Source organism: Nycticebus coucang, chromosome 5, assembly GCF_027406575.1.
Source record: "Nycticebus coucang isolate mNycCou1 chromosome 5, mNycCou1.pri, whole genome shotgun sequence".
Lineage (NCBI taxonomy): Eukaryota > Metazoa > Chordata > Mammalia > Primates > Lorisidae > Nycticebus > Nycticebus coucang.
Window position 1 is genome coordinate 72,330,716 of NC_069784.1, and position 17,503 is coordinate 72,348,218.

Below are 17,503 nucleotides of genomic sequence, written 5' to 3' on the forward strand. Positions count from 1 at the left end.
AGACAAGAGGAAAATGTTTCATATTTTTATTTTTAAAAACCTTGTCTTTCAGGAACTTTAAAGGATCACATTTGATATCAGATCAGTGCAGCCACTGATTCACATTACAGATGTTCACGGATTTTATTACCTTTCATATTTAAAAATGAGTCTGAGGACAGCTGAAGACACCATAAGTCCTTTACACACCATCCATATATCAAAATTCAACGGAAGTTTAGACACAACCACAGCTGTTAGAACATTTTGTAGAGAATGGAGCTCTATTTCCCAAGTCCACACAAAGTTTATTCTTCGAAGGAATCTCCCAGTTGTTACTAAATAGCCCTTGGGCTTTTTACCATTATTCTAGTCACATATTATATTACTTAAAGCTCTTCTACCTTATGTCAGGTATTTGCCAACATGGGAATATCCCCCACTCAAATGCTTATTGCTCATTCAAAATTACTGAAAGTATAGGTGGAGTATGTGGTTACTAGAGGGAGATAGTAGATTTAAGTCACATGAACTCAGATTCTGAACAAATGTGCATCCTTATCAAAGGTCTAGACCAGAGCTGTACAGTAAGATTTTCGACAAAGATGAAAATGTTTTTCTATACTGTTCTGTTAATCATGAGCCACATGTGACTATTGAACACTTGAAATGTAACCAGTGCAGATGATGGACTAAATTTTCAATTTTATTTCATCATAATTAATTTAAATTTAGCCCCATATGGCTAGGGACTACCAAACTGGCAGAATAAGTCTTTCCTCTAGAAAACACAACCATGAATTATTCTTATGTTCCCCTTCTTCAGAAATAATGTAAATGTTCATAACATTAACATCGGGCCACTGTACCAAAACACAGTGCTGCACCAAAATATTTATACTGACTTACTCATATAACATTCCTTCATAGACTATGGTCATTGTTGTGCTAAGTGCTGAAGAGCCTTTGGGAACTCCTGTAAGAACTCAGAGATTATTGAGAGATGAAATAAATAACTAAAGTACAATATAATTGTACTTACTATTAGAGTCATCTGAATAAAAAATTGCGGGAATATAGCATATAGAATAATTGTTCATAGGAGTTAAAAAATTTACTCCAGTACTTCTATTTATTTCATAGGGCACCATGGAAGAATAAGTAGCAAAATAATATGGAGGGAAAGTGAAGTGAGGAAGTTGACAGGCGTTCCAGAAAAAGACACGGACTCTTGAAAGCACTTAAGTGTGTCTATGAAACAGCAAACTATTCCACATGTGGTGTGCAAAAGACATTCCAAGAAAGAAGGCTGCAGGCTGACTGTGAGAGTGTTGGTGGTAAGCATGGCTGTCAAGTGGTTGCAGAGTACCCTATACTCCCCTAGTTTCAGGAATTTTTACACTTTTTAAGTATTTATTTTTTTAATTCTGCTTCATTAGATTTATAAATTGCTATGGTGAAACTATATCTGCTTTCTCCACTACTGTACCCCATGACATCTAACAGAGAACCAATGGTATTTATTTTATGAATGAATGTCTCTATTCTGAAGCAGATGCCCTTTGGAACCACATTACCTATCACCTTGCAAGTTACCTCTCACTTTGTGGTGTTGCACCTCTTGGTCTGGCATTAGCTTTCAGGTTGTTATTTTGTGGCAGTCTTAGGGACAGGTTTTATGACTCAGTTCTCTGCATTTTAAATAAAGCTAAGAACTTTAATAGGCAAACACATTTGTAGCATTGGATCTGAGTTACCTAGAATAATATAATTAGACGGGAAAAGAACTGAAATAATTCCCTTTTACCAACTCTTATCAAAATGGCATATGATAAAAAGGGATTTTTTTTTTTTATAGAGTGAGGCATAAAAGTAAAAGGGAAAGAGAAAGGTACTCCAAATATCTACTCTTTACTGATCTCAACACAGGGAAGCAGAATAAATGTTCCCCTTGCTTTCCCCATGTCATTTGCCCCCATGTACACTTAATACCTTGGGTTTACGTTTCATTATTTCATGGAGTTAATCGTCCTCATAAGAGAAATAAGACTCTACAGCACATGGTAACAATTCCACAGCCTTTATAAATGCCCAAATTTATTCTTTTTGTAAAAAAGAAAAAATAGTAATTACCTTCAGGAATGTCCCCCACGTGTCTCCCCCAAATGTGCATCGCTCTGTAAAAATTAACACGATTCTCTATGCAAAGGGGCCTGCTCGAATGTAATAGCTAGAGAAGAAAGGATGCTAATTACAGGCGCAGATACATCATTTCTTCGCACCGGCTCCCCAAAATAAATGGAAGTCAATAGAAAAGTGGTTAATTTATTACTGCACGGAAGCATTAGGGATAATGCAAACAAAGATGAGCGCTAGGACTTTATTAAGTCTGCACTCCTCCTTAGTCCCGCCCGCACCCCTCAGGAGACCCCAGCCGCCCTCTGAGGCGTTCCGGGACCGCGAGCCGCGCCGCAGACCCGCCCGGCGGCCGCACTTCCGGCCCGCCCCGCCGCCCGCGCCGCGCGTTCACTTTCCGCGTCGGGGCGGGGTCTCTTGTCCCTCTGCGCGGCCCGTTCCGCCTCGCCTCTCCTCCCGGCTGACGTGTCTGCGCTTCCTCTGCGTCTCTGCTAGCTGGGCCGTGATGGCGGACGCCTGGGAAGAGATCAGGCGGTTGGCTGCCGATTTCCAGCGGGCTCAGTTCGCCGAGGCCACGCAGAGGTGCCCGACCCTCCCCTCCCTCTCCAACGTGGAGCCCACATTAGGCCCCGAGCGGAGATGGCCGGATCTGGGACCTTAGATTCCTCGACCCCAGACCTTTCCCCTCCCTGTCACCAGACCCACATCCTCCCTGTTCTCCGAGCTTGGATCGCAATTCCGAGTCTCCTCGGTGGGGAGCTCCCAGTAATCACCCCATCCCCGCCCCAGCTTGGTGCTTTGTTCCCCGCCCTTACCGTGGCCGAGGCTGGTGACTCCTGGCTGAGTGTTCTTCTGATTCTTCCTCACCCACCTGCCATAAAGTCTGTATGGCATCCTGCCTATCATACGCGTTATGAGCTAAAATAAGTTTGAAAGGAGAACCCTATCCTCAAATACAGTACTTTACAAATAGTATGTTGACCCTTTAAAGTTGTTTTCGTCTTCCATAACAGACCCTGAAGCCATCTGTCACTTTTAGGGCTGTGGGTCACTAACCTTTGGGGGATGTGTCCGGAGGACCCTGAATCTGCTTTTTCATATTACAGAATATATATAATGCTAATGGAATCTTTTTTTATCGGTTGACTATTTCTTACCTGAGATGTTTTTATTCCTTTTGGGCCTAAAGATAGCAGTAACAAACAGTAGTAGTTAAGTTATTGCTAAGCCGAACCCCTCCTGTCTGCCTGCAGACTAAGTGTATGAGTGAGGCACTTATGCATTTAATTTAAAAGAAAATTTTTAGTAAACAAGGAATTGAAGTGAAAGTAGGGCAGGTTTTTTTCTTTTTCCTGTCTAAATAGTATATCCTCAGTTTTCTATTCGGATTAGAAGATTGGAAGCAGGCTTAGAAGAGACACCAAACTTGAAATTTGTAATTGAGTGATATATGTAAACCTGATTACTCAAGAGATTTTTAACTTAGTCAATATTGTTAAACTAATGAAAGATACAGATTTTGTAATGCAGAAGTTAGTGATTCTTTACATAAACTTTTTAAAAGCCTGTTTTTATAAATTGTGTCAATTTTATTGAGCACAGGTATATGAAATACACTTTGAAAACTTCTTCCCCTCCTTAGGTTGTCAGAGCGGAACTGCATTGAGATTGTGAATAAATTGATTGCTCAGAAACAGCTAGAAGTAGTTCACACACTCGATGGAAAGGAATATATTACTCCAGCCCAAATTAGTAAAGAAATGAGAGATGAGCTACATGTCCGTGGTGGTAAGTGATTCTTTAGTGTTTCTTTCTTGCATTTTTAGAAGCAGAAAAAAAAATAAATAAAAAGGAAAAGAAGAGGGCGGCGCCTGTGGCTCAGTGAGTAGGGCGCCGGCCCCATATGCCGAGGGTGGTGGGTTCAAACCCAGCCCCGGCCAAACTGCAACAAAAAAATAGCCGGGCGTTGTGGCGGGCGCCTGTAGTCCCAGCTGCTTGGGAGGCTGAGGCAAGAGAATCGCGTAAGCCCAAGAGTTAGAGGTTGCTGTGAGCCGTGTGACGCCACGGCACTCTACCCGAGGGCAGTATAGTGAGACTCTGTCTCTACAAAAAAAAAAAAAAAAAAAAAGGGAAAACAAGAAAAAGAAAACCATATACCTTAAAACCATAACTAAGTGATAAATTATTTGGAGTTTATAAGACATCCTTTTCAATTATTAATTTGATAATCTGCATTAAGATTTTTACTAGGCTCATACAAACATGGTTACATAATTATTGATAAACGTAAGTGATATTATCACTTTACAAAATAGCATTTTTTATCATTTTGAGTTATGTGTACTATATGTGAATTAATTGTTTTCACAATTCATTAACTTACTGCATGACTCAGGGAAAATACTCAGCTGCCTCTTATCAGGTGGTAATTGTGAAAAGGGAACAGATCCAGGCAGGGGTCCTCAAACTGCGGGCTGCGGGCTGCAAGCCACATGAGGCGGTGTGATTGTATTTGTTCCCGTTTTGTTTTTTCACTTCAAAATAAGATGTGCACTTACAAGGGTATGTGTGAAACTTGGTAAACGTTCTGTGAAGCTAGTGAATGATGCCCCATGATCATATCAAAGTACACAGCTATGATTTAATAAAAAAAAAAAAAGATGTGCAGTGTGCATAGGAATTTGTTCAGAGTTTGTTTTTTTTTTTAACTATAGTCCAGCCCTCCAACGGTCTGAGGGACAGTGAATTGACCCCCTGTTTAAAAAGTTTAAGGACCCCCAACATTCATTTTTAAAAGTAGTTTTAAATATTTGAAAATTCAATATGGTGTCACAGCCATCGTATGGTATGGAGTGCTAGTACAAGCAAACAACAAAATTTGTTACCTTTGTCTTTTTAAAATTTGAACAAAATGAGCAAAGTTGAACACTAATTTAAATAGAAGCAACTATGAAAACAATTCTTAATTAAATGTTATGGGAGTATAATCTTGGTGTTTGCCCTTTTTTTTATCTTCTTGCACAATGCTAATAAAATCTGAGCTGTAATTTGAAATGTTTAACTGATATTCTTTTGCTTATAGGTAGAAGCTTACCTTTTAATTTCAAGTAATTGAAAAAAGTTCATCTTAATTTAGTTGTCAGTATCTCTGGCCACAATAGATAAATTCTCAGTTGTGAAGGGAAATGAATACCCTCCACAGATCTAGCCGACTTATGCATCAGTTGAAGCTCATAATTGGCCTGATGGAGGGGAAAGAACTTTGATGCTGGTAATTAGCCTGATGGGAAATAGGGGAAGGACTTTGAAAATAAATTATTGCCTGTTGCTTCAGCCATGAAGCAGTTACTCAGTTAACGGTTTGTATTTGAAGACAATAATTATTGTAGCTCTGTGCTCTTTGTAAAAGGACTTTGTCCAAAACTTAAATCTATTATAATTTATAGTTTAGGGTTGGTGTGCACTTATAGGTATTTAAAATAAATGAATATCTTTTCTTTATAGGTCGAGTAAACATTGTTGATCTACAACAGGTAAATTTTAAATTTACAAATTGTTGCTTTGATTTCTCAATTTTTTGAGACCATAAATTTGTTTAGTGGCTTAAAAATTATTTACTAATACTCGTACTACTCGTACTGTATTTTGTATGATGTTTCTGAAGAAATAGTTACGTCCTCACTGATACCTTGAATCAATTTAATAAGTTCTAATATATTGAAATGATTAATTCTTTCTCAGTTGACTTGCTTATTCTTTATTCCCTTCCAAATAAATTCATGGTTATTTTATATAATTGTGGTGTTTCTACAATTTGGAGAAAAAATTCACTAAAGTTTCATGTTTACATGTTTTTAGTATGGGGAAGAAAAAACTATAAAAAAGAGTTGAAGATATTTTCAAAAAATATAATTGCACATGTCTTTGTCAAGGTACACTATCTACAAGAAGCTGGCTATTTTTTTGTGAAATGGTGGCCATTATATAAATATGTAACTTATTGCTAAATGTAAACTTTTGTACTAGTGAAAGTATAATTCTTCAGAACTAAAAGTAAATAAACCATAAGCCTTTTGATTTTTTATTTGACCAAGCCTTTTTACAATATTTCCAATCAATTCAAAATTCAAGAATAATTTCTTAAAAAAATAAAGTCCTAAATGCATAATTTCAAACTTCAAAAATAATGCATATCTATCACTAATAGAATTTGTGTTTATTTTTCAGGTAATTAATGTGGACCTGACTCATATTGAAAATAGAATTAGTGACATTGTTAAATCTGAAAAGCATGTTCAGCTAGTGTTGGGACAACTGATAGATGAGTAAGTACAAAGTTTAACAATGCTTTTTTTTGAGACACTGTCACTATGTTGCCCTCAGTAGAGTGCTGTGGCTTCACAGCTCACAGCAACCTCCAACTCTTGGGCTTAAGCGATTGCCTTACCTCAGCCTCCCAAGTAGCTGGGACTACAGGCGCCTGCCACAATGCCCAGCTACTTTCTTGTTGTAGTTGTCATTGTTTGGCAGGCCCCGGCTGGGTTTGAACCCACCAGCCCTGGTGTATGTGGCTAGTGCCCTAGCCACTGAGCTACAGGCACCGAGCCTGCTTTGTTGTTTTTAGTAGTATTTAAATTTAGGCTAATTGTGGCAAGTTAGGCATTTTATTTAGAATTTGTTTCCTATTTTTTTTTTTTAGAACTCTTATAGTGCTTATTTTCATTGTAAGGATTATTCTTCTTTAAAAGGAAGTGCTTAATTTTGTGGACTACTTGGGAATAATAAAAACTTTGATTTTTTTTTTTTCCCCTGTTAAAGAATTACGAAACATTTATTGTCTTTCCTATATGCTTTTAACTCTGAAAGCACACATTTGTTCCATAAATATAATGAAACATGACTACAAAATTTCTACTCTTTAAAAATAATCTCAACATTCACAAATTGATTATTAACCTTATACTTAACTACATTTGGTGGGGGGAAAATGATTTTTAGAATATTGGTAACAAATGATGTTTACTTATACGTACCCAATTTATTACTTTTGAGACATAATTCATTTCAATAGAAATTAAACATAAAAAATAAGAAAAAAATTATTCCTAATTTGTTTTTGTTTTTTGTTTTTTGTTTTTTTTGCTCTTTTCTTTTTTTCACTATTAGGAACTATTTGGATCGGTTAGCAGAAGAGGTAAATGATAAATTGCAAGAAAGTGGTCAAGTAACCATATCAGAGCTATGTAAAACCTATGATCTTCCTGGAAACTTTCTGACACAGGTATTTTTCCTTGATAGTATAATATGTCCTTTTTTAACAAAGAATTTTAAAAGGAGAGGAAAAAAACCAGACTTTCTCACCATCAGTTGATTTATTGTAGGTATCTGATTGATATATGTTGTAGCGATGTATTTTGGAGGTACCTCCTGTACCTGAGGAGACTGTTCAAAAACAATTATCTTCCTGAACTGAGAGACATTCTAAAAGCAATTAACAGACTAAGTTCTAGGGCTGTCTTGATGGAAAAGCAAGTATAACATAAGTGCATGAATTCACGTAATGCTTTTGATTTTAGTTGTATGGAAACTAACCAAGATATCTACAATTCTGGGGGCCCTGTTATATTTTAAGAAAGAACAGATGAAGATTATAATGTAGAGCGGGTACTCCTGGTTTCTTGTGGCTAAAGGTCAGGGATGCTACGGAGCATCCTTAATGCACAGGACATTCACATTAACAAAGAATTTTCTTGCTCAAAATGTCAGTAGTCCAGCATCTTTTGGTAGAATCTTTTTTTCCTTTAAACTGTTAATGTGATAGGAAAAAGAACCAAGGAATCTCACATATTCTCTTAACTTTAGGTACTATGTCAATACTCAAATATCTTGATTTACTGTGTCATAACAATGCTACCTGAAAATAGAGGCTATTTCCTTGTTTTTTTATTCTTTTTTTTTTTTATGTAGTTTGGCATTTTAGAATCATAGAGGTCCATTGGAAAGGTTATAAGCTTTAAAATTAAACAGATCTTGATTTGAATCCTCTCTATACAACTTATTTATTTGACATTAGGAAAATTATTTTATCTCTTTTATGCTTCAGATTGCATATCTGTGAAATGTATGTCTTTTTCAAAGACATTAATGAGGTATATCTGGTGATATATCTGTCACAATGAGTGGAAGCACTCAATAAATGATAGTTTTGCTTTGAAACAAGGAAAAAGCCAAATCTCTAAGTTTATATCACTTAAGAAAATTCACCTTAAAAAGCTTACCAAACCATAATTGTAGGAGATTAATTTATAATATAATAAGATTAATTCACATTAAGAGACTTTCCCTAATTGCCTTAAAAATGACATTTAGAGCACAGATTTGTTGTTTTTATTTTGAGAGACAGTCTCACTTTGTCACCCTCAGTAGAGTGCTGTGATGTCACAGCTCACAGCAACCCCCAGCTCTTGGGCTTAGGCAATTCTCTTGCCTCAGCCTCCTGAGTAGCTGGGACTACAGGTGCCCACAATGCCCAGCTGTTTTTTGTTGCAGTTTGGGTTGGGCCAGGTTTGAACCCACCACCCTTGGTATATGGGGCCAGCGCCCTTCTCACGGAGCCACAGGCACCTCCCCAAATTTGTTTTACGTAACATTCCAGGAGCCTATTTTATATAAGCAAGTATTAATATGTACTAATCGCAGGTCAAAAATATATTTTAAAAGATACTTGCTTACCAGTCCCAGCTGCTCGGGAGGCTGAGGCAGGAGAATCGCTTAAGCCCAGGAGTTGGAGGTTGCTGTGAGCTGTATGATGCCATGGCACTCTACTGAGGGCGGTACAGTGAGACTCTGTCTCTACAAAAAAAAAAAAAAAAGATACTTGCTTAAAGTATCAGATTAGATCCAAATGATTTCTTATAAAACTGTTTCTGAATACATTGTGGAAACATGCAGTTTTTTACTATTTTTCAGTTTTAGTTTTTCTCAGTATCATAGGCAGTATTCTAAAAGCTCATTAAGTTGTTTAGAAAATTATTTCTAGGTCATACAAGTATCAACTGAGCTGATAGATTAGATTTAACAAACTTGAGATGTAAAATATGTCCAGATCTATTTCAGATGTACTGGACATGAATCATAGTGCACCTATGGAGAAGTACTCTCAAGTTTGAAAACAGGTTCCCAAGAAACTAGATCATCTGCCATTCTAGATCCTATGGTCTGAGATAACTTATTAATATTTGCATCAGAAGAGAGAAATTTTCAGGTTTTGTTTCCCTAGCTTAGAGAATCATGAAAGAATATTTATTCCTCTCTGTTATGAGTCTCAGATTCTCCAGAGAAGATCCTCTCCAAGATCCATATATATGTCTTGGTTATCAATCATTTATATTTTACATTAGAAGTGGCTCTTATTAGCAAGGGCTAGTGATAGCTAAGTCTTGTAACATATAAACAAACTCATTTCTGGGCTCTGCTATGAGATAATGATGTTTTCTAGGTTATCTATGCTTGTTGAAATTTCTCAGTCATGTCATTGATGGCTCAGCATACAGCATGACTTGAGTCTGACTGCGAATATATATGGTTTTTTATCTTTGCACATTAATAAAAATTTATATCTTCACCCTCAGGCACTAACTCACCGACTTGGTAGGATTATCAATGGACACATTGATCTTGATAACAGAGGAGTAATTTTTACCGAAGCATTTGTAGCTCGACATAAAGCACGCATCCGTGGACTTTTCAGTGCTATTACCCGGTAAGCATGTTTTAAAGCATATATTGTGCATTTCCTTGATCATGGTTTGTATTTTTTCCTTGCAGCTGAATTATTTTAATAAAATCTCACTTACAGCCCCAGTGTGTTAAACAGATAAAAGGGGAGCTTCTGTGAAATAGTAGTGGGGATTTCAGAGTTCTAGAATACAGCCTCTCTCCAACTTCTCTCCTTCTCCCTATTTTTACCACCCTCATAGCCACAGGTGCCCTTCTGCAGAATGCACTTCAGACACTTCCTACTCATGGAAAGAACATGCAATTTGAAGTCGGGAACTTGAGTCATAGCTTTATCACATAGTAAGCATGCGACCTTGAGCAGATAGGTCAGTCACCTAACTTCTCTGGCCTCAGATGGGGCTAGATATTTTAGGATCCTTTTTATGATATAGCATCTATTATTCTAATGAATAATGGTGTTACTTTCAAAATCACTAACTTTTCAAGATAAGAATTTCTGAAATGTTTGGGTCTGTGTGACTATAGTATAGAATTCACAAAAACCTACATTCTCAGTTATCTTCTTTCTCCTTGGGCTTTGTGTCCCACCAATTTTTAAATATGTCTGGATTGCTCCCATTTTAAAACAAACCTCCACTCCATCTACTAGCCTATTTGTTCTCTTTTTAAAAGTGGCCCTTCTCAGGAGCTGATGTCTATATTTACTGTCTCAATTTTGTTACCTTCTGTCACTTCTTACCTATCTAGCATCTACTACAGACGTAGCACTAATGTCTCAAATCATTAACTCTAATGGATACTGTCTTTTTTTTGTTTTGTTTCATTTATCCACTTATTATATTTCAAAGCATTGCAAGTATTTTTGGGTACATAGACTGCTTTAATAATGCTTGAGTCATGGTTATAAGTGTGCCTGTCACCCAAATAGTGTTCATTGTACCCATAAGGTAGGTTTTCACCCATCCCCTTCTGCTCAGTTTTACTTCTCTCTACACATACTTCCCTCTGGAGTCATCAGTTCCAATTTAATAGTGAATACGTGTGGTATTTGTTTTTCTATTCTGTTGATACTTCACTTAGGATAATGACCGAGGTCTCTAGTTCATTCAAATTGTTGCGAAGACATTCAGCCATCCTTCATGCTGAGTAGTATTCCTTGGCACACATAGACCACATTTTGTTAACACAGTCTTGAATTAATGGGCACTTAAGTTGATTCCACTTCTTTACAATTGTGAATTGTGCTGTAATAAACATTTGAGTGCAGATGCTTTTTTTGATAAAATGATTTATTTTCCTTTGGGTAACTACCCACTAGTGGGATTTCTGAATCAAATGGTAGATGTACTTTTAGTTTTTGAGGTATCTTCATACTGTTTTTCATAGAGGTTGTACTCATTTGCAGTCCCACCAACAGTTTGTAAGTGTCCCTTTCTCTCTGCATCTGTTGTTCTTGGACTTTTTAATAAAGCCACTCTGACAGGCAGGGTGACATCACATTGTGGTTTTAATTTGCATTTCCCTGATTAGTGACATAAGCCTTTTTCATGTCTGTTGGCCATTTGTCTGTCTTCTTTCACAAGTCTTCTGGTTATGTCTTTTGCCCACTTTTTAGTGGGGTTGTTCTTGCTGATTTGCTTGAGTTCTTCGTAGATTCTTTTTTTTATTATTCAAATTAATATGAGGGTACAATTTTTAGGTTACATTGTTCACTTCCAAGGTAAGGTTCATTTGTAGAAGATCCCCTCACCCAGAAGGCATGTTACACACCCTCACAATGTGCACATTAGGTGAGATCCCGCCTCATGCCCTCCTCCTTCTGCCATACATATGTTCTCCCCCCTTTCTTTGTAGATTTTTATTATTAGCCCTTCATTGGACATACAGCTTGCGAATTTCTTCCAATTCTGTAGGTTGTATTGGCATGTCCAGTTTAACCTCTGAGACAGTAGATGTCACTTGTGGGTGAGAATCTATCTTAACCTGTAAGATTTAATCAGTAAAAGCTCTGTTAAGGCCTGTGCTAATTTACCTCCCTATCAATAGGTGGCACTGCCAAGAGAAATGGGCTGCAGTATTTGGGGGGGGGGCCCTGTGACCAGTTCTAGTACCTCAGGAAGAGCACTGAACAGTCCTAGGAGGTGGGTGGGAGCCTGGAACTTGCATGTATGCCTTTATTCTCACCACAGGAGAGGCGCATGGGGGAGTGAGGCTGGATGGAGCTGGGTTGCATGAGTCTACCCTGTGGCCCTGCAAAAGCTGGTCAGGTAGCTGTTTCATCAGGGTTCAAATGTCTGCTCCAAGCTTCTGGGGAAGACTATCAGGGAGGGGCTGAAGTGGCCCTGCCTAACCAGAATATCTGCTTCTGACGACCAGGGCCACCTGAAATTCACAGTCTGGCTGTCCAACTCTCAAACCTTCCCCTAGCCTGTGTGCCTGACCTGCTAGTGTGCAACTCTGCAAAATGTCAGCAGGCAGGGAACTCCCATATTGGGTATCCTGGGTCCACTACAAGTCCTCAAGGGAAGAGGCATGGGCCCCATTCTTTGTGGAGTCCTCAGCCTAGAGTACAGACCCACTGGGTTTGTACTCAGCACAAACTGCTCTTATGGTTGGAATGGGTCAGCTAGATTACCTGACTGTACCCTACGAAGTTGCTTGGTCTTTGGGGATGGGTTCTTCCTTGCTGAAGTACCTGCCCTAATCAACAGGTACTTCAGGATTGTACCTGTGAGGATAATGGGGGCTGTCCCAGATCACTGCACTTTAGAACCCCACAATATTTTCCCATCAGCTCTGCCATGTGGGCTTCTTCATCAACTGAGTCCAGCTCCTATACCTTCCCCCTTGTCCCTCAGCAACCCACAGAAGTCCTAGGGGCACAGGGTCTGGCCCACCTGTCCAGCCCACTAGGTGCAACTCCTTGAAACAGTGGCAAATAGGCAGCTCCAAAATTGGGCAGCCCAGGTGCACTGCAGGCTTCCAAGGGGGAAAGGAATGGTACCCACTCTCTGTAGGAAGCTCAGGATGCCACATTGCCCTCCTGGGAAGAGTGGTCTGCTTGCCAAACACCTGGTTCTAACCACTTTCCCGGTTTCAGTGGGTGGAGAAGGCACAGGGAGGGGAGCATCTAAATGGAGGAAAGTCAGCTGTCTGGCCTTCTGTGACATTCTTCTTAGAGGGGACCCCACACAGAGTGTCCAGCTCCCAGTAGTGTCCTTTACACAAAAGGAGCCAGTTTAGGATCAAATACACAATACTGCATTTCATTGGCATGTCTGTTCATGCACCTTCAGTCTGGAACACTTGACTTTCATGACCTTGACACTTTTAAAAATCAAAGGGCAATTATTTTGTAGAATGCTCAATTTTGCTTGTCTGCTGTTTTTTATATTATATGTGTTCATGTTGTGCATATTACACGTTTTTCCTATTTAGGTTACACATCTTTAGCAAGAATACAACAGAAGTGATACTCTGTTGTTGAATTCTATCAGGTCGCATACAATTTTAGATTTTTTCTGATGAGATAGCTGCTAGCTAGACTTCTTGTAAAGCTACTTATTTTCCTTTGTAATTAACAAGTATTTGTAGCGAGAGCTACAAATTCAAGGCACTGTGGGCTTATGGTTCCCTAATTTATCCATTGGATTATAATTTTCTATCATTATTTACATCTTTCAAACCGGCCGTCATTTAGCATTATTCTTCAGCATTTCCTTTCCTTCTGGTGTAAGGTGTTCCACGTTCGATTCTTACTTGCTCTATCACAAGACTAGAATAAGCCAATTCTCCAAGGATCCCTGGTTCCTTTTAGTACAGTATTAGAAACCAAGGTCTGGACACCGCATAGTTTATTGCTATTTGGTTCTCATTACTCCCATGCCATCACGGTGGACAAGCCAGGAGATATACAAACACATATGTATACTCCCTCCATCTCTGTTTATCTGTCTTGTTATGTCCTTGACTGTGTGTACAACGACCATGAGTTTATGCTCATACCTCCAATTTTAGTCTAATACGTTTAATTTTGTTCTAGTTTCCTCTTTTTCATATTTGTAACTCCCTTACCCAACCATGAGAAACTCAACTCTCGTTATCCTTAATGTATTTCCTTACTTGATGAATTTCCCCTGTGCCCAGTGTCCCACTGCTGCTGCAGCTCCTTTCCCACACGCATACTCTCCTTACCTCACACAGGCTCTGACAGCCCGCATCAGGTCCCCAGCCAAACATAAGAAGCTGGTGGTGGTTTCTGGGGAGAGGAACTATGTAGCTGAGTGGTAGGAAAGGAGGAAGATTCAGTTCTGGAACTTGTTTATACCCTCTGCATCAAGATCAACAATGTTTTTCTTATTCGTAGTACCCCTAAGTTTATTTGGAGATATATCACACCATGAAAACAAAACAAGTTCTGAGTCTCAAAAGATGTTGCTAGGCTATGTGGGTTCCAGTTAGTTCCATTCAGTTCCATTCCACTCAATAGCTTCATATTTGCCTCTTAAAAATAAGAAACTAGGTGGCACCTGTGGCTCAACAGAGTAGGGCACCGGCCCCATATGCTGGAGGTGGCGGGTTCAAACCCATCCCCAGCCAAAAAAAACTGCAAAAAATAAATAAATAAATAAATAAGAAACTACTCCACTTTTCTGGACTAACTTCAAAGAAATTACCTGCATCTTTTACCTTAAGTGTTTATATTTGTTGTTGTTATTGGTAGCCAGAAAGAAGAGCAAAAATAATTAATGAGAAGAATTACCTTGTATCAAATTGAAATAAAAATCCAATTTTGGTTTAATTATACCACAAAGAGCTAGAAATTCTGTACAACTGAATTCAGCATTTATTGAGCATCTACAAATTATGTACCCCAAATTTTAAGATAAAGTCCTTTAAGGAGCCCTCTATATTTTTGTAAGTATGTGTTTGGGTAGAAGGGAACAGCAAACACATCCAAAGAATAAAGCATGAGACGATTATAATAATTATTAAATAGAGGAGAGAAAAATTTACAGAGCACCTGGACCTTGTTGGTTTGGAGGTTTGCTATGGTTTGGATGTGGTTTGTACCCACCAAAACTCATGTTGAAACTTGATTTGCTACATGGCTGTGTTGGGAGTTGGGGCCTAGTAGTGATATTTGGGTCATGCAGATGGATCCCTCAGTGATAGGTTAATGCCCTTTTAATGGGAATGAATGAATTCCTGAGAGAAAGGAGATTGTTAAAGAGTCTTGCTTCCTGTCTTGCCATGTGATCTCTTTGCATATGCCCACTTTGTTTCTACTTTCCACCATGAGACCCTCACCAGGTGCAGCTGCCCAGTCCGAACATTCCAGCCACAAGAGTCATGAGCCAAATAAACTTCTTTTCTTTATAAATTACCGAGCCTCAGGTATTCTGTGATAGCAGCACTAAAAGGATGAAGGCTGGGTTCTAGATAATTTAGCTGAATATTTTGAATAAAATAATTTGATAATTTAGTCAAAAATCTCCCAACACAGGGGTTTTAAATACTCAGTTTAATTTTAGACAACTGTTTCTGTTTTCCCAAGTTTGTTGTAGAAAAAATTTACGACATCCTAAATAATCAACAGTAGAGTGCTAAAAAGTTAATATTACTTAAAAGTATTTTAATTATATGCATAAAAAATAAAAACATAGAGCAAATAGATGCATTTTCTTAAAATGAATAGTAAAAGTTATCAGAACAAAAAGTCTAGACACTTTTATCCTTTATATATATAGATGTTATTATGAAAGAAATACATTCATAGTAATCTCCCCAAAAGAAATGAAAACATACATTCACACAAAGACAAGAACATTAATGTTCATAGGAGCCTTATTCATACTAGCTCCAAACTAGAAATAGTTCAAATGTCTGTCAGCTGATAAGTTATAAACAAAATGTGTCACCGTACAGGATAATGTTGTTCAACAGTGAGAAGGAATTAACTAGTAATGTGCGTTTCATCATGGATGAACCTCAAAAACATGTTAATAGAAGAAGATAGAAACAAAAGAGCACATGTTGATTCTGTATATTAAATGTGAAGAGGCACCTTTATAGAACACGGAAAATAGATGGTCGATCTAAGAGTGATGGTAGGAATTACTACAGATAGTTCTCAAGGAACTTTATGGGTGTTGGAGACATAGTGATGATTGTACAACTCTATAAATGTATTAAGATCATTGAATTGTATGCTTCCAATTAGACAGATTTCATGTTACTTAGGCTATACCTTATTAAAAGCTGCTTAATAAAAGAAATACATAGTCATTATAGAAAATACTTATAAGCAAAAACAAGGGGGCACTTTAAATGAATTCTTCCCAGTCACCCTCATCTAGGAGTAGATAATTCCAAATTCTCTTCAGTGCACAGATCTTATTTTTCTTCAAAAATAGAATTGTATAACATTCACTTGAATATTCCCAAGTTAAGAACCTCCCAGACAGAAATAACACAATCAAGGAAAACAAATACACAGTAAAGGGCAAGGCAAATAGTCAAGTGTCGCAGAAATCTGAGATGAAATTTGGCAGAATGGGAATGTAAATTGTTCCTGGATTGAAAGACAGATCAATTGCCCTGGTATTTCAGTAGCATAATTCTGATTAAGGATTTAAGATATGGTATAATTTGAGGCATCATTTTTTTCTTTTAACTGATTTTTCATAAACTCTATCCTAGTTATTTTATTAATTCATAAATCTGTGTAACTCTATAAATGAGTAAAAAGGGATTTTTTTTGTTTCTTTTGACTTTCTACAAAGGCCTACAGCAGTGAATTCTTTGATTTCAAAATATGGATTTCAGGAGCAGCTTCTTTATTGTGAGTTTGGTTTAAATTATGTTCACTTAGCTGTTGAATAGATTGTTAATATAAAACTTATTAATTTCAGTGTTTTCTCCCTTAATAAAACTTAATGTAATTGAAATTTATTTCCTAATTTGAAAAAGCTTCTATAAGTACATACACTGTTATACGTACAGAGAGATTTTAAATGATAGAATTAAGAATAATTTTTCCTGGCTTGGTGCCCGTAGCGCAGTGGTTAATGGTGCCAGTCACATGCACCAAGGGTGTCAAGTTTGAACCTGGCCCAGGCCAGCTAACCAGCAATGACAACTGAAACAAAAAGTATCTGGGCATTGTGGTGAGCCCCTGTAGTCCCAGCTACTTGAGAGGCTGAGGCAAGAGAATTGCTTAAGCCCAAGAGTTTGAGGTTGCTGTGAGCTGTGACATCACAGCACTTTACTGAGGGTGACATCATGAGACTCTGTCTCAAAAATAATTTTTCCTTTGTTTCTTATATTTTTTTGCTGCATTTTCTAATATTAAAGTATTTAGTGTTTCACTAATAAAATTTTCACAGACTTTATAACAATAAAAATATAACCTTAGCATTCAAACAACATAATATTGTCTCTAACAGTGGTTCATTGTATGTTTTGTGTGTTTGTGAAGCTCTTATGAGGTTCTGAGGGTTTTGTTTTTTTTTTTAATGCTTTTCCTGGAATAATTTTTTAAAAGAAGATTTTTTTCAAATCACATATTTTGTGGAAATGTAAGAACTAATGTGAAGCATGAAAAAGAAAATTCAGTTATTATACATGTAGAACCAAATATGAATTC

At 37.7% G+C, this 17,503-nt stretch overlaps 1 protein-coding gene across 2 annotated transcripts in view; it reads left to right on the forward strand.

Annotated features, from left to right (window-relative positions):
• Positions 1 to 2,425: 2,425 nt before the first annotated feature.
• UFL1 (UFM1 specific ligase 1) overlaps positions 2,426 to 17,503 on the forward strand; it is a 34,368-nt gene continuing 19,290 nt past the window's right edge. For both annotated transcript variants that reach the window (XR_008380224.1, XM_053592135.1), the window contains exons 1-7: positions 2,426 to 2,697; positions 3,758 to 3,903; positions 5,620 to 5,648; positions 6,343 to 6,440; positions 7,282 to 7,396; positions 9,747 to 9,877; positions 16,641 to 16,699. Coding sequence is in view for 1 of the 2 variants with exons in the window: in XM_053592135.1 (XP_053448110.1) it covers positions 2,621 to 2,697; positions 3,758 to 3,903; positions 5,620 to 5,648; positions 6,343 to 6,440; positions 7,282 to 7,396; positions 9,747 to 9,877; positions 16,641 to 16,699 (655 nt within the window). In the remaining variant the exon portion in view is untranslated. The remainder of the gene's footprint in view (positions 2,698 to 3,757; positions 3,904 to 5,619; positions 5,649 to 6,342; positions 6,441 to 7,281; positions 7,397 to 9,746; positions 9,878 to 16,640; positions 16,700 to 17,503) is intronic.